Below are 24758 nucleotides of genomic sequence, written 5' to 3'. Positions count from 1 at the left end.
ACAAATCAGTCCCTTCAGCAGCAGCACGTTGCCACAACACCAATGCATTTTCTAAAGGAATCCTGTTCCTCTTTTTTTTTTTTATTGAATATGGATGTTCGACTGTTCATCTCTTTTCAAGCTGCCTTACAGTGCAAGCCCTAGTTTACTTTTCTTGACAATATCTGTATCATGTCACCAACATGACAGAAGACAGGACTTTGATAATTGGGGTGAGAGACAGTCAGTGAGTCATCCTGAGTTAAATAGGTAGTTTGTTTTAGTGAGTGAAAGGAAAATGTAAAGAAGAAAAAGCATCTGCTAGAATATTGAATGCATACTCCTGAGATGTTAGATCCAAAGGGTTGGAGCGGGGTGGGAGTGGGGGTTGTGTCTTGTTGTTGTTGTCTGTTGTTTTAACAAATCAAGCAGTTTGAAAAATAGCTATGAAGTCTGGCCAACCCTAAAAGACAATTTTAGACATAAATGTATACCACTGCAGAAAGTAGGAAAGTCTAGCTGGACTGAAACTATATGTAAATATGAATTTGCCTAGCTGCATAAATGAACTGAATTTTTGCTGCTGTTTGGTCTAGTTCATTCCGTGTGTTTCTGCGTACAGACAGGGTGCTTTTAATAATGCAGAATTAATAGATTTTTTTTTGTGATGTTAAATACAACTTTGAAATTACCTGCAAGCTCCTGCTGATCTTTCAACTTTGCAAGTGAAGAATTGCTTAAGGAATTCTTGTGGTTTCTTTGTCATTTTAATAAAAGCAGACGTTGCTACTGTGGAGGCAAACCTCCCGTTGTTGCCTACAAAGGGCAGTGCTCCAGTGTGTTTTCCCTTCAGTGTGCGCTTCGGCTGCACAGCACTTCCTGTTTATTCAAACATCTTTTTACCATTCTTCAACCCCCGCTTCACAGAAACAGCCAGAACACATCTACAGCAAGAAGACGGAAATCTAAAGACAGACAGTAAGAGCTTACTCTGTTAAACTCTTCATTTTCTCTGTAAGTGTTCAGAGAAAAGGAACACGTAGCTTGGGTTGAACTTTTCACTTGCTATCTTCCTCTGTGGAGGTATTCTTGCAATGTAAGAAAAATTCATAGCCCAGGTTTTTAGAGCAAAATAAGATGATTCAGTTTGTTTACTGCCTTGTTGGCCACCAACGGGTATTTTTTAACAGATTTTAAGAGATCTGGCTAGTTCTAACTCCTCTTTCGGTGCACTGTCGCTTTCAAATATATCTCTGGAGCTTAAGCAGTCGTGTTGTCATTAACCTTTTGGGGGCTGACTTTAGCTTAGAATCTATGTATGCTCATTATGTTTTTTGTGTGTTTTCCTAACGTTTTCACAAGTAAAAAAAGTCGAGAGAGCAAAAGAGAGAGAGATTCAGAATGTGTGTCTGCAGAAATGTTTTTTTTTGTCTTCCCCAAATTGTTTGCTCTGTCACCATTTGTGAACCAGTCTTGCTAATATTTGTTCCAATTTCATGCTAATAAAGATCAGGCTGCTGAAACAAGCATGGCTATTATCTCATTCATATTACTGTTGTTCAGACTGGTGATGTTACAAAAGAAAAGGGAAACCATGCTCACTTTTGGTGACGGTTGTTAACTTTCATGTTCGGGGCTTTCTCTCCAGGTCTTCAGTGTTAATGATTAGGGTATCTGTGCATCTCAACTCTTTTTCAAAGATAGCATTGACTCTCTGTGGAATCTGCGTTTATAACATGTATGTTGTTTATCCTGTCTGTTGAGCTGACTGACTTAATAAAGTATTCAATATTTCCTTGATATTCTCCCCTCTCCCTTGAAAGTCCACCAAAATAAGTAGGCAACTTTTTAATGTGGTCATTCATGGCATTCGTATACTGGCTATAAAACATAAGAGGAAATGGAAAATATGTAGCCTGACCTATGGAGAAAATCCATCCTCACTGAGACTTTTTCTGCCTCCGTGGGGTCCTAATACACTTTAAAATTTTAAACGGTAAACTCCCATCTTCCTAGAAAAGAGAGCGAGTGAGAGAAATCGAGCTGTGTATTCAGCCAAACCACAAGTACAACAAACATATTTTTAAAATATATTGCTAGGCTGGCTTTTTAATGTTCAGAAGTTGTTCTTCTTTGCAGGGGAAAATGGTATTTGCAACTGCCTTAAGGACAATTTGTTTAACAGTAGGAGTAATTGCATGGGGAAAATGGAAAGAGTGACTGAAGTTATTTACTCAGATGTTAGTGTAGGTGTGGGGCAGAAAATTCACTGTGGGAACAATGGGCTGCTTTTCTTGGTATCATAGTCTATTTGATGACCATCAAATTTCCCAGCTCGCTGGTTTTGTTTTTTCTGGATGGCATGTTTGATTATTTATCAGAAGGGAAAGGGAGTAGCTGAAGCAAATAAACATGTGACCAAGCTGTGTTTTGTTTTCCACTCAGAAGGCCATGCCCTTTAACAGATATACAGAAAATAATAAGGGTATTGTTTTATGATAAAAGGAAATTGTGTGTGTCATTTTTTAGCAAGTCACTTAACCCTTCGTGGTCTGTGGCCTCCACCTTCTAAAAGCTCACAAGGTTTGCCCCTGGGAGTTAATCCACTGTTTTTTATGTTTTTGTCAGTGGAATGTTGCCACTGATTATTTGTTCCACCATTTGGTATATTTATTATAGTCATTTCTGCTTCAGCCTATCCATAGGGTTTCTTTTTTTCATTATAGTTAGGTGGTTGACTAAATCAGAACCACTTGCAGTTTTGTGGAAGGATAGATGTTGACACTTGAGCAAAATATTGACAGCACCGTTAGCCGTTCTGATATTGCTTCATCCAGTGTTACAATGTGGAGTTACAACAGTGCTAAATCCATTTCAGACACTCTCTCTCTTTAACACAATTCTTATTAATATCATCGTGGACGGTATGTGGCTTCTAATGAGAGTTTTAGAGAATGTTGACTATATCTTCTGTGAAAAACTATAAACTAAATAACTTAAGAAATAAAATAAGGGGTTGTCTGATCGGTGGGTAGCAGGTTGCATGTTTTAAGGTGCTTTTACTGAATTAAAAGAAACAAGTTAAGATGGTGACATACTGGGGTACAATTCAGACCATTGGGGGGGGGCTGTCACCCTTTCCCTGCCACCCCTGTCCTGCAACCTGGGGTGCCTTACAATGCCTTGCTGAAATAGGTCCCACCTGGGCCACTTACAAACAGCCTCCCAGGATGCAAGTCACACCCTGAGTGCCTGTGTGTAACTGCAGCCTGCCAGCTGCAACCTGGCTCTCACCAGCCTTGGTTATACTGTAGGGTGACCCCAACATATCCCCAATAGCGACTTCCCCCCCAGAAATGTGTGTCCTGTACTGCCCAGCCCACTCCTGGACAGTACAAATATTTTAAATCCATTATTCCTTGAAGGGGATAATATACCATTTTATAATCTTAAACTGAGTTACCCTGACACTTCATTTTAAAAGCAATGGATTAGTAAAATAAAGTTTATTAACTACAGAGAGAGAGCTTTTAAGTGAGTACAAGTAATGAAGCATAAAAGTCAGAAATGGTTACAAGAAAAATAAAGATAAAACACTTAACAGTGCCTAACTTAACAAACTATTAGATTTATGCAAAATTTCTCACCACATGCTTCCAGCAAGATTATTGACCAAACTCTTCAGATCAGGACTCCCCCCCACTCCCCCTGAGTCCAGTGGATGTTTTCCTTTGTCATCTTAGGTGCGATGCCAGAGACAGACTGGGCAGGGGGAGGTGTTTGGGGTGTTTGCTCTGCTATTTGTAGTTTGTTCAACTTTTGAAAAACATTTCTGTCTGGGAGCTCGGAGACAGAGTCTGTGTGGAAGGATGTTCTCTGCTGTTTTTTCCCACCTGTTTGAGTTTTCTTTGTTTTCCCTCCCTGCTTGATGACTCTGTTTACTGCTTAAATGCAAATTAAGGCAAACATATACTCGTTTGTTTGAGATAGGCCTGTTTAACCAGTTTGGTGCTAAGTGAGTTTCAAACATCATACAGGGAAATCCTATAACGTCACGTACAATGTTGCTACACCTATTTTATCAGGACAATACTGATCAGCAAGTTATGAGTTTTCAAATGATATCTTAAAAAGCATACATTGTACAGAGATTATTACAATAGTGTGTAGGGTGTGCATTCAGGGCTTTATTCTGTCACACTGACATTTGTGTGAAAGGAAACTGAGATGCAGTTTGTTTCACATTGTGCAGGTAGGTATAAATTTAATAGACTGACTTGCTTTCAGAATCTCTCTTTGTCTCTTAGAATTGCATGTCAGTTCATGTGTTTATTAGCTCCCCTAGTCTGTAATACTAAGTGACTTGCTACTGTACCTTAGGTGTATTATCTAGGGTAAGGGTCATTCTTTTTGACAAGGACCTAGATTATGGTCAAAAAAGAAAAATTGTATGATTCTTTGAAGTTGCATAAAGAGATCCACATTGGTAGTGGATCCTAAGGAAGGATTTGAGTTAGGACAAAGCAGTGGCTTTATGAAACTAGTTTGAGGAGGGTATTTCTTGCATAACGGGCTTGGTTGTGAACACAAAGAAGTTTGTGGGAGAAATGGACAAACAGGCAGTGGAGCCTGGCATTGTAGGCTTAGTATGGGGGTAGAAGATGACATGACAGAACACAAGAACAGATGAGTAGAGAGGGGCTAGGTAAGGTAAGGACCAAAAGCTTGAATTTGATGCAGTGGAGAAGGGGGAGCTAGCAGAGGGTCTCAGCAGGCCCATGGTATAATCAGAACAACAGGTCAGGAAAATGTCCTTAGCATTAGAGTTTTGAATGGGCCCCGAAGAAGGAGAGACTGGGAGGGCAGAGAGCTAGAGGGTACCATACTTGAGATAGGAGATTATGAGAGTGTTAAAGGTGTGAACAAAGACAAAAGGCCATGTCTTAGAGATGTAATGGAGCACACTTCAAACACAACCACGATTTATGGATCTTGAGGGAGAGCAGAGTCAAATATGACAGTCAAGCTGTGGGCCCGAGTAACAGGGGGTATGGTGGTGTCAACAGTGCAGAGTGTGTAAGAGAACATAGGAATTAGCATACCAGGTTGGACCAGTGGCCCGTTTGGTTCAGTATCCCATCTCTGGTCATAGCTATTACCAGATGATTAAGAGGAAGATGCAAGAAGCCTCAAGACAGAGAATTATGGAATAAGCTGCCCATCATGGAAGTTTCTTCCTGACCCCTGATGGTTAGAGGTTGACTGATGCCCTGAAGCATGAGGGTCCAAACCCTCTTTTATTTTGATCTTTTTCTAGTGTATGGCTATGGATGTTCTCATTATTATCTATTCGACTGTCTAATCCTTTTTGGAATGCTACTGCACTCTTTACATTGGTGGTAGCTTGTAAAAGTAAGTTCCAAAGGATAAATTTGTTGCATTTTAAAATTAATAAATAAATACATAAAAAATCCCTTGATCAGTTTTAAATTTCTTGTAGGACAGCTTCACTGAATGTCTGCCTTCTATTTCTGCTTTACCATTTAAAAAAAAAGTTACTAGAACTGAACACACTGTTCTAGGTTAGCTTGTGCTACTGCGTTGTAAAATGGCATTGTAATATTTGCAGTGTTATTTTCCATACCATTATCTATAGATCCTAACATTTTGTTTGCTTTTTGACCCCCTGCTGTGCACTGAACAGTGGTTGCTTTGAGATGTCCACAGTGATGGTGAGGTCTTCTTCCAGAATGGTTACAGATAATTCAGAACCCAATAATGTATACGTGTAGTTAACATTATTCCTGCCAATATTCAGTGTCTTTCAATTGTTAACAGAGGGTCCCTTTGAAGTTCCTACAGTCTTCACAAGTCTCAACTAACCTAAGTAATTGTGTCTCACATGCAAATTTTGCCACTATGCTTTCCATCCCTGGATAATTACAGAATTTATAAAAACAGTATTGGTGTTAGTACAGAACTTAAGGCTGTTGACACTTTTGCTGTGTTGAAAATTGGGTTTTTATTCCATGAGCCTCTGAATGCAATTTTGACCTATAATGTTTCAGAACAAGGATTAAAAATATATTTAAAATATCTTGGCTACATAATGGAAACATACAAGCAGCCCTGTTCAATATACAGTTTACATCATAGCCACAAAAAGGCAGTGTCCACTCGTACAGGACCTTTTCTTGGATATGAGAATTTCCTTGACTTCTGGTGCCCGAAAAGAACCTTCCGTGGCTGGTCCTCCAAATATTCAGTAGTCTGATTCACTTTGGATAAACATGCAGAAGTTCAGAAACTGATCCAGGCTATCTGTTCCCCTTTAGCCTGCAAAAACCGTCTGGACATCTCATAAGATTTTTTCATACCTCAAACAGTTCAGTTCGGGTTCAGTTTGCATTATGAGCTGAGGCCCTTGTCAGGTAGTTTTCATTCTATCAGGATGTGTTCGCTCAACCCCCCTTTGTCGCTGGGATAGGCCTCAAACGTTCTGGGCCTTTTCTTGCCAATATAAAGGTAAGTTTTTCTTGATCTTTGGGAACCTTTTACCAGGTGATGTTTAAGTGGCTCTGGCGAGTCTCGATAATGATTTCTTGCAATAAGAGAGAAGTGTGGAACAAACCCTTTTACTCCATTACTGCCTGTTACTTTGTAAGAGAGCCACGGAAGATTTCAGATGTGACTAGAGAGTAGAATTTTCCTAGCCTTTGTTGCTGCCAGCGCTGGTCCTAGATTCACTGGTACCTGTGGCATAACTGGATTGAGCCCCGCATCCCATCGTCTCTTGCTTCGTGTCTGCCTCCTTTCTTTCACCTCTCAGCATTTATGGAAAGGACAAGAACCACCCTCCTAGCCCCACCTGCAAACTTTCATAGTTTCTGAGTAGTTCCTGCATACCTGGCAGCATCTGAAAATGACAGAGCTGTGTGGAGCCAAATCCATGTCTCTTCTGAATGCTAGAAAGGCCTTCTTGAAGCCAAAGGGGCATGGTTCTATTTTGGAGGGACAGGATTTAGGGAGCTAGGCTCTGCGAGGGATTCCAGTGTGTCCATGAGCATCAGGATTTAGGGCAGGGATGATGAATCTGCCATTTCTCTCTGCCTAGAAAGGGCACAAGCATTATAGAAGATACTCCAATGCAGATGACAGAATGGCAGCTCTGGCGTGACTCCTCTGCCATTCTGTGGTGTTGGAAGGAAGGATTCTTATTTATTCTGCTGTACTTCCCCTTATTTCTGGAGAGAAATGCCTCAGCACACAGCTGTGCCCTTGGGGAAGGATTTGGGCCTGTGGGAGAAAAATAACTTTTTTCCTCTCCGTTGGCCTACATAGAGCTAGGAGACATTTCAGGGGCACAAACTGGTGAAAATTATAAACACTTTGGTAAAAAGGAATGTGCATAAATATATAATGGTCCCTGTATTGCTCCAGCAAAGGAATCACTCAGGAAGTGTGTGGCTACATCCATCTGCCTAAGCCAGGCAGTCAGGCCCAGCCAATCACCACTTTCTGTAATGAATGAATTAATTTTTATCAAAGCTTCTCCTTCCCCCAGCACCAATATACAGAGCTGACCAATGTCCCCTGGGTAAACACCAGATTTCCAGAGACCACTGTGCTGCAACAAATGGGTGGAGGACAGGTGAAGGGTGGACAGGCGGGAGATATGGGCAGGAAGGGTAGCCAAGAACAGGGGTTAACTGAGGAGAAAAAGAGCAAGACTGGGAAGAAAAATCAGAGGTGGGGTATGAGAGATGGAGAAAAGGGGGTGGAGAGGAGAGAGGTGCCGTTGCATGTTTTCCTGTTCTGGAAGGGGTTGAAAGCACAGGCTTACGAGGAGCGGAGGAATCAGACATTGGAAGAAAACATCTGCTGTTCTTCGCATCTTCTGTATTTTACTTCTCTTTGGGCGCCTCTTCTTTTTGGTTCCTTTCCAATTTGCTAGCTGGGTCTGCTCACCTCCCCTTGTTCTGCTCCTCCCAGAGGAAGAGCACCTGGTGCTGCTGCTTTGCGCCTTTTTCCATACTGCTCTGTTCCCCCTCACTCTCCACACGTCGTTCTGATCCTCAGTGTCTCCAGGGTGCAGTGATGCTACACTCCAGCGTACAGGTGGACTCTGCCTGCCTGTCCCCGTCCCCCCCCCTCTTCTGCTCATCCCCACTTGCTGCTCGCAGAGGAAAAGTGCCGTAAGGGGAGGAGCACAAGAAAAAGGATTGGGAGTGAAATTAACCAACCCTGAAACTATAGTGTATCCAGACTTCAGAGCTTGGTGATGGCACTGTGCTTCTCCAGTCCCAGGAGCTGTGGAACAGAGTTGTGTGTAAAGATGGTTGGGAGCTGCGAAAGAGGAGACAATTGACAAATACTGGCTGAATCCAACAGCACTTCCCAGGCGTGACTGAATGGAAGCAAGAAAACCCTGTAGGGTCTCCACGGAAAAGGAGTGGTTTGGAGCTGGCCTGTTCAGCTGCCATTGCAATATTACCTAACTTAGCCTATGCCTGAGGCCACTAAAATGTTGTTAAACTTGAAGAAAAATGGATGATAAGAAATCTTATATGTCTGATACTGAAGAACCTTTTTGTGCCTGAAACACTGCAGGGATTTTTTTAAAAGGTCTAATTGTGTGAAAACATGACTTCATGTTATTCTTGCAAGGTCAGGGAGGAATGTCTCACATCTGGAAGTCTGGGTTGGGGTAATACTCTCTTTCCAGGCATGGTCTTGATTTCTTGGGGGGTTTTTTGGGGTTTGTTTTTTGTTTTGTTTTTTAAGAGTATAATTAAAATCACAGTAAGACTGTGATACTGGCAAAGAGGTCACTTCCTGCTTCTGCTACCCATGCTCCTCAGACTGCCATGTTATCAGCCCTGATTACTAGTAACGTGCTGCTTAGATACTACCATCTTTCCCCTCATAGAGGAGGTTTTCTCAAACTATGAGCCCTATGCTTATTGCTGGGGATATCTCTCCATCTACCCAGGCCCACATAGGGGGCAGCACCTGTGGCAAAGTCCCAAAAGAAGGGACATAAAAAAAGATCCATGCGGGAATTGAAAAGCATATAGGGATTTTGTTCTGTATTGTAAATTCTGTAACCTGTGGTTCTCTATTTCTGAGGTAAATAACTATTAACCACAAAAATACGGGCAGGGGCACAAAATGTATGTGAAACGTACAGGCAGCACTGGAACTAGATCAAGTGATGCCCCTTGGAATGAGGGGCATTTGAAGGATATGATGGTTGAGCATGGATTGGTCTGCGTGGGGCCTAAAACTCTTGTCCATCTTTTTATTTAGACCTTTGGCAGTCAGCAAATCCAAATTCTTGATTCCCTGTGAATCTTTCAGCATGTACTGAAGTCTCACTCACATGCTTTCGTAGATTCGTAAGGGCCTGTCCAATCAACTAGTCTGACCTCCTTTATATCTGTGCTTGGCAGAACTTGTTGTTTTTTTATACATAATTTTGACAGATAATATCAGTGTTTATTTTTAAGCATTTTTTTCAGTTTTGTTTATTTAAGTTTTCACAGTTCTGGGAAATTATGAGAGGAGCGGTCAGACAATAGCTATTTAATGATAGTAGATGTTGGGGTTCAGGAAGTTAAAGTTTTATAACTGTTAACACACACAAACTGTCAACCGAATATGTCAAAATGTAAAGTGAAATCCTTAAATCAAGCTGCGATACCATTCTCCAGCAAGTTCTCATGTACTTTCTTATGTTACCTGTCTGTAAATTTCAGCGATTACCTTTTCAGCGATAACTATTTTCCCTTGTTCTGTCTGTGTAGAGTGAAATGGACATTTACTGATAAATATCTAATCCTTCCAAGCCTGTTCATATCAATGGCCATTATTTTTCACCCTCTTAGCCCTCTTTAGAGCTGCAGGGACTCAACCGGGTTTCCCCTGCAGTAGCAACTCCTGCTCAGGGGGGGTTTTGGTGCTAGCACTGAGTGGAGAGAGACTTTATAACCTCTGCTGTTAATATTCCCTTTCTTCTTCCCTTCTCACCCCATGTCCCCCAGTGGTGCCCAGGTAGCTTGGAGCCATATGCGGGGAAGAGGAGGTAGTTGCTGTCTGCCTCAAGGCTGGGGGCTCAAACAGGAGAAGATTGGAAAAGTAGATTAGGGTTATGGAGGCTTCCCTTGAGCCATTATTTCCTTTCCCTGTACAGTCCCACTTGAGCTCTTTACCACGGGCCCCTGTTTCCCAGGGTTCACATGCCACTCTGCAATTTGTCTGGGTCAGCCTTACTGCATCTGGAAAAGCTTTGGGGAGAGAAACAAGCTGGAGCGTGTTAGGCCTCTCACTGAAGTGTACTCGGTACAGGCTACCCTACCTGCATATCCTTTAGTAGTCGGGTGTTTCATTACGAGCTGATGGATGTGACTATTGAGAACCTGGAGGGTGGTGCTGCAGCTCATTTGCTTTGATAAAAATAGGGTCTCATGGAAAACCAGCTTGAGAGCCAATGCCATCGTATATTGAAGAGAAACCGTTAACAAGAGGCTCTGTAGGGCTGGACTTTGTAATTATTTTTCAAATGTACAGTTCCTGTAAAGACTGTACACGGCGCTGTACAATTTACATGGCCCTTCTGTTTGTAAAAAAAACTTTTTTTTACCGTTTTTCCCCCCTGCAGTGTTTCCCACCCTTAATCCCCTTCTCAGATTAGCAGCTGCTGGTTTTCTGAAGTCATTGGAGTTGCTTCAGATTTATATTGAGAGCAAAATGTTGCCCCCCAGTCTTGTGTTTATGACTTTAAAATGGTTGTGGAAATGGAAAGATTGAGTTGCTCATAATGAAAGTGTTCGGTATCAGCAACAACTTAAGCTGTAGGAGACTGGGTGTCCTGGGCAAACAGCTGAGTAACTGCATTTTGCCTAACCTGGCAAGAAAACGAACAAAAACCTTTTCTGCGGAAAAGGACCTAGGGGTGACAGTGGACGAGAAGCTGGATATGAGTCAGCAGTGTGCCCTTGTTGCCAAGAAGGCCAATGGCATTTTGGGATGTATAAGTAGGGGCATAGCGAGCAGATTGAGGGACGTGATCGTTCCCCTCTATTCGACATTGGTGAGGCCTCATCTGGAGTACTGTGTCCAGTTTTGGGCCCCACACTTCAAGAAGGATGTGGATAAATTGGAGAGAGTCCAGCGAAGGGCAACAAAAATGATTAGGGGTCTGGAACACATGAGCTATGAGGAGAGGCTGAGGGAGCTGGGATTGTTTAGTCTGCAGAAGAGAAGAATGAGGGGGGATTTGATAGCTGCTTTCAACTACCTGAAAGGGGGTTCCAAAGAGGATGGCTCTAGGCTGTTCTCAATGGTAGCAGATGACAGAACGAGGAGTAATGGTCTCAAGTTGCAGTGGGGGAGGTTTAGATTGGATATTAGGAAAAACTTTTTCACTAGGAGGGTGGTGAAACACTGGAATGCGTCACCTAGGGAGGTGGTAGAATCTCCTTCCTTAGAGGTTTTTAAGGTCAGGCTTGACAAAGCCCTGGCTGGGATGATTTAACTGGGAATTGGTCCTGCTTCAAGCAGGGGGTTGGACTAGATGACCTTCTGGGGTCCCTTCCAACCCTGATATTCTATGATTCACCATGTCCTGATCATCTCAAAGGGATAAGTTATTCCCCTCTATGTAGAATTGGTTGGGAAATGTTAAATGGCTGCTGCCTTCCATCCCATAGGTTGTGTTTCAGTGGTGAGTGAAGTATCTCCCTTATATCCTTTATAAATCGAGCATTGGGAGCATTGGCCGAAAGATGCTGTGCCAGCATTATGCTGAAGTCATTGGTAAAACTCTCACTGGATTCAATGACACCAAGACTTGGACACTTACTATGTTGTTTATTTTTACAAAGTCCCTGAAATACAGGATTTAATTGTCTTTCTAGCCGTAGAAACAGACACTCCCTGACAGCTGCACGCTAACAAAAGAGCATGCTCACTGTTGTTTGGGGTCTTTGTGAAATGAGGTTGGTGGGGTCTGTCCACTTTCTAGCAAAGAGGCAACCGTGTCACCAAAACCGTTCTCACAGCTGGCGGTTAGTGGTACCAGCACTTCTGCTTCCAGTCTTGGCAGAAGCAAGTATCAAATGGGGTAAGGAACTACCCTCTCGTGCCCCGTTCAACCAGGCAAGAACAAGGCAGGTGAGCAGGGCAGCAAGGGAAAGATAGCTGTGTAATAGTCCTATGGATTGGTAAAGGGCTTTAGTCTCCATTGCTGACAGTCTAACACCTATCAGCAATGAATTTATATATAAATAAAAACATGCCTTCTACTCATACAGGATAGTGTATTCAAATACAGTCTTGATTGTGAATCTTTGTGCTGATAATGGCTTAGGGACTGAATTTGCTGTCAAATTAATTTTTCCTTATACACTTGCTTGGAGTATTTTTATGGTGCTGGCAGCCACAACAGGTTTCCCAAGCTGACCTGTAAACCTCAGCCTTGCACAGGAGTGGTTATTGTGTCTACGGGAAAAGAGGTGATCCAGAATTGGGTTAGTATTGAAACACTTTCTCTCCTGAGCAGCGATTGTTGGATTGTGTTAAATGATGAGTGCTGGTGTAATGATGGCTTCCGTCCTCTGGGGCTGAATTGAGATCAGCAAATTAATTTCTAAAGGTGTACTCCGAATGGGCTTGACATAGCGTCTGCAGAAGTGAAGAAAGAAGGCTAACGCTTTCCCTACTAAGCTAATCATTCCTTTCTTTTACACACCCCTCTTTCTCTTCCCCACATGTGTGACGACTGTGGTTTAGACTTTAAGATGACATCGCCAAGGGGCATTGATCTCAGGTGGGGGTGGAGAAAGTTGAGAAAAAATTAGAGGAAGACAAAGTGACCGGGAAGAAGCAATACTGATGGAGACCTAAGGGTAGCTTGGTACAGATCGGCAGTAAGCACCGTACCTGGGAGCTGTTCCTCTCCACAAGCAACATTCCACATTTTAGAGGCAGGCTTATCTGTTGTTGGACTTAATAAGCAAAAGAGCCAAATCACGAAGGAGAAGATATGGAAAGTGCTGTTTGGTACTGCATTCCTCTGGGCTGTCTTAGTTTCCGCTGCTTGCCCCAGTGCTGACCCAACACACTGGTAGGGTCTCTTCCCTCCTTCCCTTGTTGCTCCTTCCCTCTCACATAGTCTCTGTGACTCTCTTCTGCACCTCACCTGCTGCTCTCATCCTTTGTTTCCCCAACCTTATTTGTCTCCTCCTCTTCTGCCCTCTCCCTATACTGATCTCCTTGTGGGATTGCTCTGAACCTCTTTCACCCCCTGCCTCCACACCACCAGTTCTCAGTGCTGGTAGTAGGGTGGGGTTGGTGGAGGGAGTTCTCCTGGCTCGCATCATCTGCTGGTGCTTGTGAAGGGACAGGAAAGAGCTGTATGAAGTAATCAGAGGGTCAGATCTGTCCTCACTCAGTTGCCGGGATCTCAGCAGCTGAAGGGGGTAGTGAAGGAGTCCAGCCTGGTTTGGTTCTGTCCTTGCTCAGGTAGGGTGTCCAGATGTCCTGCTCTTATAAGGACAGTCCCAGTGTTTGAGGCTTTTGTCTTACATAGGCACGTATTACCCCCCACCCACTGTCCCAATTTTTCACACTTGCTATCTGGTCACCTATCTTCAGGTCTTCACTATTTAGGCACATGCCTGGGGTATGGGAATGGAATAGCATTGCCAAACCTCCAGGATTGTGCTGGAGTCTCCAGGAATTAAAGGTTAATCTTTAATTAAAGATTATGTCATGTGATGAAACCTCCAGGAATACATCCAACCTGAACTGGCAACCCTAGACTGGAAAGCTGCTTTTCAGCTGCTCCCTACCCACACAATCTACCTGACCAGCTAATTGACCAAAGCACTGAGCTTGGGTCGGGCAGCGTGTGGCTGTCCAGCTTTAGGGCAGGACTGTTCCACTTGGAGAGATCTGGCCTTAAGGCTTCATGATCACAGCAATCATCAGTCTGGCTGCAGAGAGTTTCACAGCCAGCTCGAGTAGAAGCCAGTCGTTTCTTGCACGGCTAGTTGTTCTGGGGATCTTCAAAAATTTCTGGCAGCCAGTTTTAGTCGTGCAACCTCTCAGCTGCCAGAACGGATAGAATATGATCATATCACATGAAATGCATGCAAGGTCTGCTATAGCAACTGTATTTCAAAGAGACAACACATATGGTGGCTGGTTCTTTTTGGAATAATATCTATAAGCTGAAGATGTTTTATTCAAAAAGGCTGTAGCTTGAAAGGTTAGGGATGTGCTGATTGTTTGATATATGTTTAAAGAGAGGATCCTGTGTGGGGTGTTTTTTTTTTTTTTTGAATCTATTGAATCTAATTACTGGGAACTAAAATGATCATTTGATTGCACTTTTATCTGGAATTATTCTTCTGTAGAACCAGTCTTAATATATAATAATATGTTGCATTTGTACTGTATGGCATTTCTTGTCTGAGAAACTCAGAGTGCATTACCAAGTATTAATTAATTAAATAAGCTGCACAACACCACTGTTAAGTAGGTAAGTATTCTTTGTCCATCCCCATAACCCATGTAGGAATCTTTCTGCTGCTCCTGACCCACCCTTTGAGGCATTTTAACAACCAACCAGGTTAATTAAATAGAAATAACTCGACTTGGAGGAATTCATTTTTAAAATATAATTGCAAAGCATAATATTGATTATTTTTAAGCATTTAAATTTTTTTATCAATTTTAATTTTCACAGTTAGAAGATTATGGGATCTAAGCATTTTTCTGTGTTCACTGATTTACATTTTCACTGTTGTGGGAAATTATGTGGGGGTTAGATAATTATTTAATGACTGTAGATGTTGGGATTCAAAAAGCTAAAGCTATATAACTATTAAACACAAATTGTCAACGTCACATGTCAAAATACATAAAGTAAATATCCCTAAATCAAACTCTAATAAGTTCTCCAGCAGCATTTTACTGACTTTGTCTATCTGTAAATTTTGATGATCATCAATGGAAATATTATTTTCCTTGTTTTGTGAATATGGTGAAATAGACATTTACAGCAAAAAATCTAATCAGTCCAAGCCTAAAAATAATATTTTGCCTTCACTATGCATAGCAAGTTCCACTGAAAGATCTCCCAGTCATTCCTGCTGGATTTTATTAATTCATGGCCAATAGAATCCTCTGTCTTGTAGGCTGAACTACCAGAATAGTCCTTGCACACGTACATGTGTGTGTGCGTGCGTGCACACACAGTTTCTTTGAAGATATGATTTGTGTGCATAGTTGACAGCTTCTCACGCTCCTTCACCCTTTAAGGATCACAGGACGCAGATACACAAGCACGTCAAAATGCCATTTTCTTCGGTGTGTGGCAGGTGCACTGAGCTTTGAATGGCTATCCCTAAATTTAGAATCTGATTTTATGTTTACTTTTACCCCACCAATCTCTGCTCGAAAACACAGCCGTGTTTAAAATCTTTACTGATCTGACAAAGACTTGTTATTAAAGCGCATAATGAAAACAGCGCTATCAAGGTGAATGAAGGCAGGATATGAGGGGAGGGTCTCCTCCATAGTGCACTGGCAAATCAGCCATGAAACAAGGGTACAGCAAAACTCTCAGCACTCCAGGAGCCCTATTCTGCAAGGTGCTGAGTGTTTCCGAAAATCCAGTGTGTACCTTCCTCTCCCACTGAAATCAAGGGCAGGAGCAGGGAAAGGAGAAGAGACAAAATCCTTAGCTGCACTCAGTAAGCACAGAAGCAGGAGGAAGCTGTTTGTGCCTCCCCTTTCTTGAGCCTTATTCTCTGTCCCTCACATGGTTTAGAGCAGTGGTTCTCAACCTTTTGGAGCTCAGGACCCATTTTTAAATGTCTGTGGCCTGTCGCGGCCCTGTAAATAGTCTGAGGACGGAGGCCCTAGGGTGGTTTCAGTCCGATACTACCCCCTGGAGGGGGTTGGGTCCAGCCCAGCACTCACCCCACAGTGCTGGATCCTGCAGTTCCTGTGCTGTGGGGGTGACTGAGCGTGGCTCTGGGCATTGCAACTTCTGGGGTTGCAGTGCCGCTCAGGTTAAGCCCCACCTCCCTGATTGGACCAAATTTCTGTGAGTGGAGCTGGCTCATGGGGTCGCAGCGCCACTCACTCAGATTTGGGCTACCCGGGCTTCCGTCATCATGACGGCTGGGCCAAACCTGAGCGGTGCTGCGTCCCCGGAGGTTGCAGTGCCTGGAGCAGGGAGGCGAGCCCATCCAGCGTTGTGGGACGGGAGCCACAGGAACGGTCACACGACCCTTTGAAACGTTCTGGCAACCCCTGGATTGGGTCCCGACCCCTGGATGGAGAAACCCTGGGTTAGAACAATCCCACGGACGAATTCGCCAGAGGCTGATTGCTGTAGTGCAGTGATGCTACAACCAACATTCCCTTCCTCGCTACTTCAGTGCTGGGGGCTGGGAGGGAGAGACGTAAGAGCAGGCCTCACTGGCTGCTTGCCACCTGGGGGTTCGCTCCCTCCAGGGAAACCCCTACGGCCAGCCGCAGTGACTGTCAGGCCCCTTCGTGAAGCCAGGCTCTGGTCCTGAAGGTGTGTGTTTAAGAGAGAGTGACATCTTGCTGTTTGAAGGCACCATCCTGTGCGGTGCTGAGCATCCTCAGAGCCACTTTGAAGTCAGTGGGTCCCTTCATGTAGAAATTCTCCTCATCACCAAGCCTTTCCCAGCTGATCTAGGAACTATCCTGTACATTTAACACTTTACATGTAGAAGAAGCCATTCATGAGACACACACCTACACAGTGAAACCCCTAAACAAATTTCATTCCTCCATCGAACGTGCATTAATTAAATGTCTCCAAGAGCATACACAGCAGGAGTGTGGCAGTCTCTCTCCCTCCTTCCATGTAGGCATCTTGCAATGGGACTATTTTTCTTGTTTTACATTAATGAAGTCTTCAGTCTGCCCACTTTTACACCTACACATGTACTGAACATCTCCAAGGAGACAGAGAAACCCTGAGTCCAGCAATGGTGAATCCTCCAGTGAGACAGCAGGCTAGGGTCCCAGGCAACTCTTCTAGGCATCTTAATTTCCAGATGTCCCCCACAGATAGTTTTTGGCTCTTGAAGGCAGGCTCTCTCCAGTGGCCCTCTCCTTTGCATCTGAAATGCAGGTGAGTGCACCAAGCGTCTGCAAATGGGCTTGGGGGAGGGACATTCTTCCCATTTTCTGTCTCCTCCCTTCTTTCCCCCACCTTGTCAAGCAGTGTAGGCTTTTCACGGCTGCCTGGCTCCATTTCTGAGCCCATTTCTCAGTGTTGGGGGAGTGTTTCATAATGTTCCAGCAATACCTGATCTGTCTCTTACCTTTCTCCCAGGAATCAGGCCTCATCCTTAAGTCCCCTCTTAAAGGTACAACGCTCCCTGGTTGCTCTTTACTCACTTCCCATTGAAGCTTGCTCGTGGGCTCTGTAGTTGATGTGCCGCAATCTTGTCGGACTCTTTTGGGGTGCAGGGGATACAGCACATTCTCCTTGGGCTGTTTTTCTCTGCCCTCTCTCCCCCTTACCTTCACATAGCTCCCACTGCCAACCGAACCTTTACAAAGAAGCATTATTGACATTAAAAAGCAGTGCCTCCTTAGCCTGAACGCCTCCTTTTATTGCGTTGTGTCTCTCTTGCCTAATGCCACTGCCTCTGGCTGCTCCTTCTATGGTAAATTTCCAGAAACCTCTCCTGCCTATCCTGGCCCTAGGAGGACTGCACCTGTTATAATGATGTACAGCACATGTATTAACACCCCTCCTAGAAGGGAGAATCCAGTTAACTGCCCTGCTTTGCTGCACAAATGCCAGACTATAATGGCCCAGTTGGGAACAAAAAGAATGTGAAGCCTGCCAAGTCTTTATAGTAAGCCATTTGCCTAGGGCCCAACATCCAAGCCAATCTGATGGGATGTCTGGGCCTTTCCAGCTACATACAGTTAGATAAATCTACAGTAGTCACCATGGAAAAATCAGCAGTTACGCACAGTTACCACATAGTAGCAGGAACTCCACTATCTTCGTATTTCCGTGTGGGTAAAACGGGAGAGAGAATGGTACGTCACACCATTGTGTGTGCGTGCTCAGATTTTTAATGGAAGCCACTGTAGTGTGAGCACAAACACGCCTCAGGATTTCTTTGGTGAGTGTGCTTCTGGGAGTCGATCAGCACCTGATGTTCAAAGGGAGGCCCTGATCAAATACCATGCATGCAGCTTTCCACATTTTGTACAGTACAAACTCAATTTTTAAAATTCTTTCTTTTCTTCCAGGCTCTGCAGGCGGCACGACAGTTTCTACTGCAGCAACAGCAGCAGCAACAAGTTAGTGGATTAAAGTCACCCAAGAGGAATGACAAACAACCAGCCCTTCAGGTAAGAAAAGGGTGTGGGTGTGTGTATGCAAATACATTGCTAATTAACGATAAGGAACAATGTACTATATAAATTTAGGCTGAGATTTGCCAAGTTCTCTGCTTTGGCCTAATAGGCTTCAGTTGAAGTCAATGCCAAAACTCCCGTTGGCTTCAGTGGGCACAGAGTGAGGTCAATGCTGGGTGCTTTTCAAGATCCCGCCCATAGTATAGACCTATTATCTTGACAACATGTCTTTATTGGGAGCTGGTGAAGATTTATCACAGAAGTGAATGGGTTTTTTTTTTTGTTCTGCTAGTCCATTATTGTTGTAAGACTTGAACATTTTTATTTGAAGACTGTTCCGTTTACATTCCATGTTCACCCAAACCATCGATTTGCTGCATCAAGAGTACTCTGAAACCATTATGATATTGTATAATAATTTTTTACTGTATTTTGGGCTGTAGAGCCTCAATAGGGGTCCTATATTTGCAGCTTCTTTAGGAAGCCTAAATATTATTAGGTTTTGCAGGGTTGTTACAAATTCAGAAGGCTAAAACGAATAGACCATCTCCAAATAAAAGATAATATGCATAAATGTGTGGTTTTTGTTGTAGCCTACTAGTCAGGATGGCTAAATTATGGGAGCTAGAGATATGAGCGACCAAATAGGTCATCTGGTTAATGACAATATAGGATTGTTCCCTACATTATGTTTCCTGTTGTTTTTGCAATTCTAGTATTTAGAAGCCTGAAGTAACAGTGGGATTTTCACCAGTCTCCTTAGAATACTATTCCATAACATAACATGACACTTAGGAAGTATTCCCTGGTTCCTAAATTATCCTTTTCTTAATTTCATCCCATTTGTCTAAATTACAGTCCTTGTAACTCTCTAAACACAGTGTTTCTCAAACTGAGGTCTGCAGACCCCTGGGAGTCCCCCGAGGGTACTTCAGGGGGTCCATGGTCCCTGCTCATCAACTCCTCCCCCTCCAGAGACACAGCAGGGCTAAGACAGGCTCCCTGGCTGCCCTGGCTCTGCTCCGGGAAGTGGCGGCATGTCCCTGTGGCCCCTGATGGGGAAGGTTCAGGGGGCCTCCACATGGCGCCCCTATCCTGAGCGCCAACTCTGCAGCTCCTGCCAATGGGAGCTGTGAGACAGTGCCTGTGGGCAGGGGTAGGGCACGGAGACCCCTTGGTCCTCCCCGCCTAGGAGCCGCAGCCAGAGAAATGCGCCAGTTGCTTTCAGGAGCTGCCAGGGGTAAGCGCAGCCCCTCACCTCCTCCTGCACCCCAACTCGCTGCCCCAGCCCAGAGCCCACACCCAAACTCCCTCCCAGAGCCCACTGCTCTAAACAATTGCTCTCCATTCTTCATGTTCAAACTCTTCAAATGTGTAGATGTTATCATGTCCCCTACATAGCTGTCTCTTTTGCCCAACTGTACGTCTTTAATTCTTTAGATCTATTCTAATAAATCAATCCTTCCAGACCCCTGATCATTTTTCTTATTTATTATTGATGATAACTTTTGTTATTATTCCCTTCTGAATTCCAGTTTCTCAGTGTATTTCTGGCAATGAGGTGTCCACAACTAAATGCAGGAGTTCAAGTGGAGTCACATCAGAGTCCGCCAGAGAGGGGCTGTTTTCTCACTGTTTTGTGCTCTGATGCTTCTGCCTTTGTAGCCCAAAATTATATTGGTCTTTTTTGTTTGTTTTTTTTGTTTCTGTTGCCATAGTGCACTGTCAAACTCAGGTCTGAGTTGCTTTCCCTATTTTTTTTTATTTGCTGTACTACTGTACCTCGATCTCTGACTGCATTAGTTCATCTCTTGCCTTTCATTGGGTATATGTGATTCAGATTCTTTTCTTCCCCAAGTAGAGCTTCTATTATCTTTCAACTTGAAGTAGAATATGGAAGATAAAGCCAACGTCACTACAGACCTTGAAAATAAAGCTTGTGGGCCAAATTCTGCAGTCCTTACTCAAACTCCCGATAGATTCAGTGAGAGTTTTGCCTGAGCAAGCATTAAGTGTTAACTGAAGAATTTGATGCAGTAATGGTAATTTGTAGCATTTAAGTGGTGACTTTATCTTCAAAGCTCTTTGTAAATATGAATCCCCAAAACATCTCCAGGAGGATAGTCCAATAAGTAAGTACCATTATCACAATGTTGGGAAACTGAGGCAGACAGGTTGAATGACGAGTTTAAGATCACAGAAGGAAATTTTAGAGGTGGGATTAGAATGCATGAATTCCTGGCTCCCAACCCGTGCTCAGTCTGCTGGGCAACACCTCTCTCTAAATATATCTAAACTATTATTCCTTTGGAAAGTATGAATCGTTCTGTTGATGGGCAAATATAAATTTTATTGGAAGTGTGGAGCACTGTAATCCAAACGGTTATATTAACACTTCCAAAAACATTTTATTTGGTAAATCCATAGCTGATCCGTATGCCTTTTAATAGACTCTTCCACTGGGGACATTTTTAATGAGATATTGTGCTGGCTAGGTCCAGTGTCAGGTAGTAAAAGAAGTGCTTTGTTGTGCAGATGTCTTAAGAATAGCTCCAGAGGATGAAATATGACTGTGTTGCCCTTTCAGCTGTGAGCTTATTTGTCAGGATTCAAATAAGTTGAAAGGATCAAACCAAACAGTTTCCGTAGTCAGACTGGGAATTGTGTTGCAGAGGTCAACAGTGAAGGCCACATTGCAAATTCCATAACATAGCCAATTGTTGGTACATATTAAAGTACTGAAGCAGCTCCAGCAGTCAGAGACACAATTAAAATTCTAATTTATTAATGTATACAGAGAGCAGGCCCAGCCTGTCACTCACTGATTCAAATGACTGCCCATTCTGTTTTCCCTCACTCCTGGAGCTTCTGCAGTCTTAAACATACTGCAAGTCGTCTTGCATATAACAGACCCTGAATGCTTTGGTAAAATGAGAATGTATTATTTCAAAAAACAAAAAAGACAACCACCCTAGAGCATTCGTTTGAGATTATTGAGAAAAACACACACATCATCATCTGCCTGATCACATTGCTCTAAATAGGAGATATCATTTCTGTCATACAGTTTACAAAATCAACCTGTATAGTTTCCATTGAAAAATGTGCCCATTTTAGAACGTTTATTTAAATAATGAATCAAGTTGTCTTTGCACTTAGTAAATGACCGTAAAATTTAATCCCTTTGGATAGGTACCATGTTTACTGGATGTTAGTTATTTTTGTCCATTTCAGAATACTATAGAAATTTCTTTGATCTGCTTTTTTACATGCTTGGCAAGGGCACTGCTGAGAAAAGCCTTAATGAGTGTTGTCTAGAGCTCTGTTTCTATGAAATGTGGGGGGAAGGGAAGAAGTTAATCTAGAATGTTGGTTCTGTTAATAAGATGCTTTGTGGCCCTGCCCACCCTTGAGTTCATGAGTTGACAGGCAGGGAGGTTAGGCCAGCTTGATAGGAATACTGAATGTAGTTCATACATATACGATTTATGGTGGCTGCAGAATATTGCTAAGTGAAATCTCAGTCTCAGGCTCTCTAATTTAATACTGGCTGGCAAGCTTTGTCATGTAAACCGGACTGGCACAAACAGATGTGGAAATTTTAGTCTAGTGCAGTGCTATGAAGCTAATTTGTTATCACCTTGCTGAGAATCATTTCTCATGTACCTTGTGATTCACTGATAAAATAGCCAGAGCATTTAAATACACCTTAGCATCCTATGGTCTAATTAGGACATCATACCTTGAATAGCTTTCACGCAGAAGCATGTTTTACACTGGTCATTTTCAATATCACTTGACCTCAATTGCTACAGCCAGAGATCTGTTTTAGCAAATTTTAGACATTTGGTGTATGAGAACTTGGATAGAAAAGGGGTGATGTGTTCTTCTCATAGTTTAAAAAAATTAATCTCCAAATATACTATGACTCATATTTTGAGCATATCTCACACTTCCTTGCCTTATATTTGGCAGTGACTTCCAGTTTCACAGCCTGATGATACAAACAAAAGACAATAAAAGTTAAGGAATGAATTTAATAACGAGCAATTTTGGGAGGTGGAATTCACAACCACAAAATTAGGTGAGGAAGGAGCAAATCTTACAAATACTTGCCATGGATGTCATATTCCCTTGTATATGTGAAACAATTATTTGAGCCATCCACGTGTGCTGAGAGCCCAGAAAATTCATACGTTTTACCCAGCCAAGACAAATTTACTTGTATGTTAATAGATTATTTATTGATTAAAATTTGCAGGTTTAATTGCTGATTCTCTTGGTGATTATTCATTTTGGTTCTTTAAGCATGTTAGTTGCTGGCATGAATACATACATTGGAAACAAATCAAGAGACACATTTTCTCCCAAGAAAGTAAAAGTGCATGTGTATTTTGGCAATGCTAAAAATATTCTTTAAAAAAAGAAGTAGTAAGTGTTGTGTGTTACATTGAATTGAAAGTTGGACATAATGGCTTACAATGGATTTACAAAGTTCAGGGCAGGATATTGCATTTGAAACTGATAAGATGATGCATTTTTTCAGATTAAATGTTAATCATTATGTGGTAGATAAAATGTTGTGAGATTTACCGAGATAGAATTTTTTTTCCGTTGATGGTGAAGGGTTCTATTAAGAATATGGCAGATGTTTTGGTTAGGGCGGTTTTTCACCTTAGCATTCCTGTTTGGTGCTATATAAAACATGCTTTAGGCTGTTCTCTTGTTTAGCTTAATGCCACATGATGTGTCATATTGGTACCTCTTATCAATATCATGAGAAATAGATAAGATCAAGAGCAAAAAAAACACAAGATGTGATGTAGAAATCAGCAGTAGTGTGAAATTATAGGTGGTTACAAATTTTAAGGGCATTTTCCTTTTTAATTTTTTTAATGAAATTAGAAATTTAACTGGCAACTCACTATGCAATTAAAGGTGAAGTGAAGAATAATTTTACCCTTGTGCAGGGTTCTGTGTTTCTTGTGCAACTGTTGGCATAACTAAAAGCCTAGGGATCTGCATACATTTTACATATTAGTGGTACATTTAACTAGTGGTAAACAAAGATCCCTGAGCTCAAGTCTTAGCAGTTAAATAAAGGAGAAACTGGGATGTGTTTGTTTTTTAGAAATGTATTTATTTGTAATTCTTAAATCTACATGACAGCCACTTGCAGATTTGGGGTGAAATCCTGACCCCACCTGGAAGTCAATGGTAGTTTTGTCATTGACTTCAGTAGGGCCAGCATTTCACTCTTGCAAGGTTTAAATGGTTTTCCTAATAAAAATTTCAGTAGCCTCCATTTGAATTCTTCATTTTGTATCTATTGGTTTTTTACTAAAGAAGCTTTGTAACTCCTTTCATTTGATAAAATATATATGGGGTTGTGTGTGTGTTTGTGTCTGGATTTTGAGCCGTTGTGATACACCTTATTCTGGCTCTATTACCAACCAGGGGGGCTAGCAAATTACATGTTTTTCTCAAATGAAAGCTGTGATTTTCATGTAATTATGTGACTCCAGCAGGTGGAATTGTTCAGAAAATCGTGTTTGTACAGTACCTAGCGCAATGGGGTCCTAGTCTGTGGTAATACAAGTAATAAATACTGCTACTACTAAATATTGTGAGAGTTTGGCAACACAGCGTATGAAAGTATTTTCATTTTATAGATGGGTAAACTGAGGCATAGAGATGGCCACTGGGCCAAGGCCACGGAGTGACTTGGGGTATGTCTGCACTACAGTTGGGAGGTGCGATTGCAGCCCAGATAGATGTAGCTAGATTAAAGCTAGCTCAGGTAACTCGGGTACCAATAGCAGTGAAGCTGTGGAAGAATGGGTTGGCCACCCAAGTACAGACCCAAACTCCCTGGTGGGCTTGTTGTTAAGCAGCGAACCTGTGCTGCCCCAGCTTCACTGTGATTGATACCTGAGCTAGGTAGATTAAAGCTATCTCTGGTAAGTGTGCACGTGCTTCAGTCACACCTCTAATTGCTATGTAGACCTATCCGAAGAGGCAGAGTCAGGAGTATAAGCCAGTATCCCTCATTCCCAATCCCCTGTGCTATTAGACCACCCTGAGATCAATTTTTTTTACAGGTTTTCTCCTTGTAGGTTAAACATCTATGGAGATATTTTTTTTAATGTGATTTTTTTTTTTTTACCGGATTGTTTAGAGAGTAGTCTAGGGCTAACTATGTGTCAGAACATGGCTTGGAGTTTGTTGCAAACATCATGGAAGAAGAAAACATATGAAACATTCTTGACTGGTCAGAAATGTGTAAATTGCTGACAAAATGACACACATAACTGAGAGTTTTCCTGCCATTTTACCTTGTGGTTTAC

The 24758-nt window shown here is 42.5% G+C and overlaps 1 protein-coding gene across 22 annotated transcripts in view; it reads left to right on the top strand.

Moving 5' to 3' along the window:
- FOXP1 (forkhead box P1) overlaps positions 1–24758 on the top strand; it is a 493539-nt gene that overhangs the window by 340993 nt on the left and 127788 nt on the right. For 20 of the 22 annotated variants that reach the window (XM_073351104.1, XM_073351110.1, XM_073351096.1 and 17 more), the window contains one exon: positions 18304–18405. In XM_073351104.1, the coding sequence (XP_073207205.1) occupies positions 18304–18405 (102 nt within the window). Of the gene's footprint in view, positions 1–360; positions 994–18303; positions 18406–24758 lie in introns of those variants that run through there. The other 2 variants (XM_073351111.1, XM_073351112.1) reach the window with 2 other exon arrangements.

Source organism: Lepidochelys kempii, chromosome 7, assembly GCF_965140265.1.
Source record: "Lepidochelys kempii isolate rLepKem1 chromosome 7, rLepKem1.hap2, whole genome shotgun sequence".
In the NCBI taxonomy this organism is placed as follows: domain Eukaryota; kingdom Metazoa; phylum Chordata; order Testudines; family Cheloniidae; genus Lepidochelys; species Lepidochelys kempii.
This window is presented reverse-complemented; position numbering and strand designations above follow the sequence as displayed.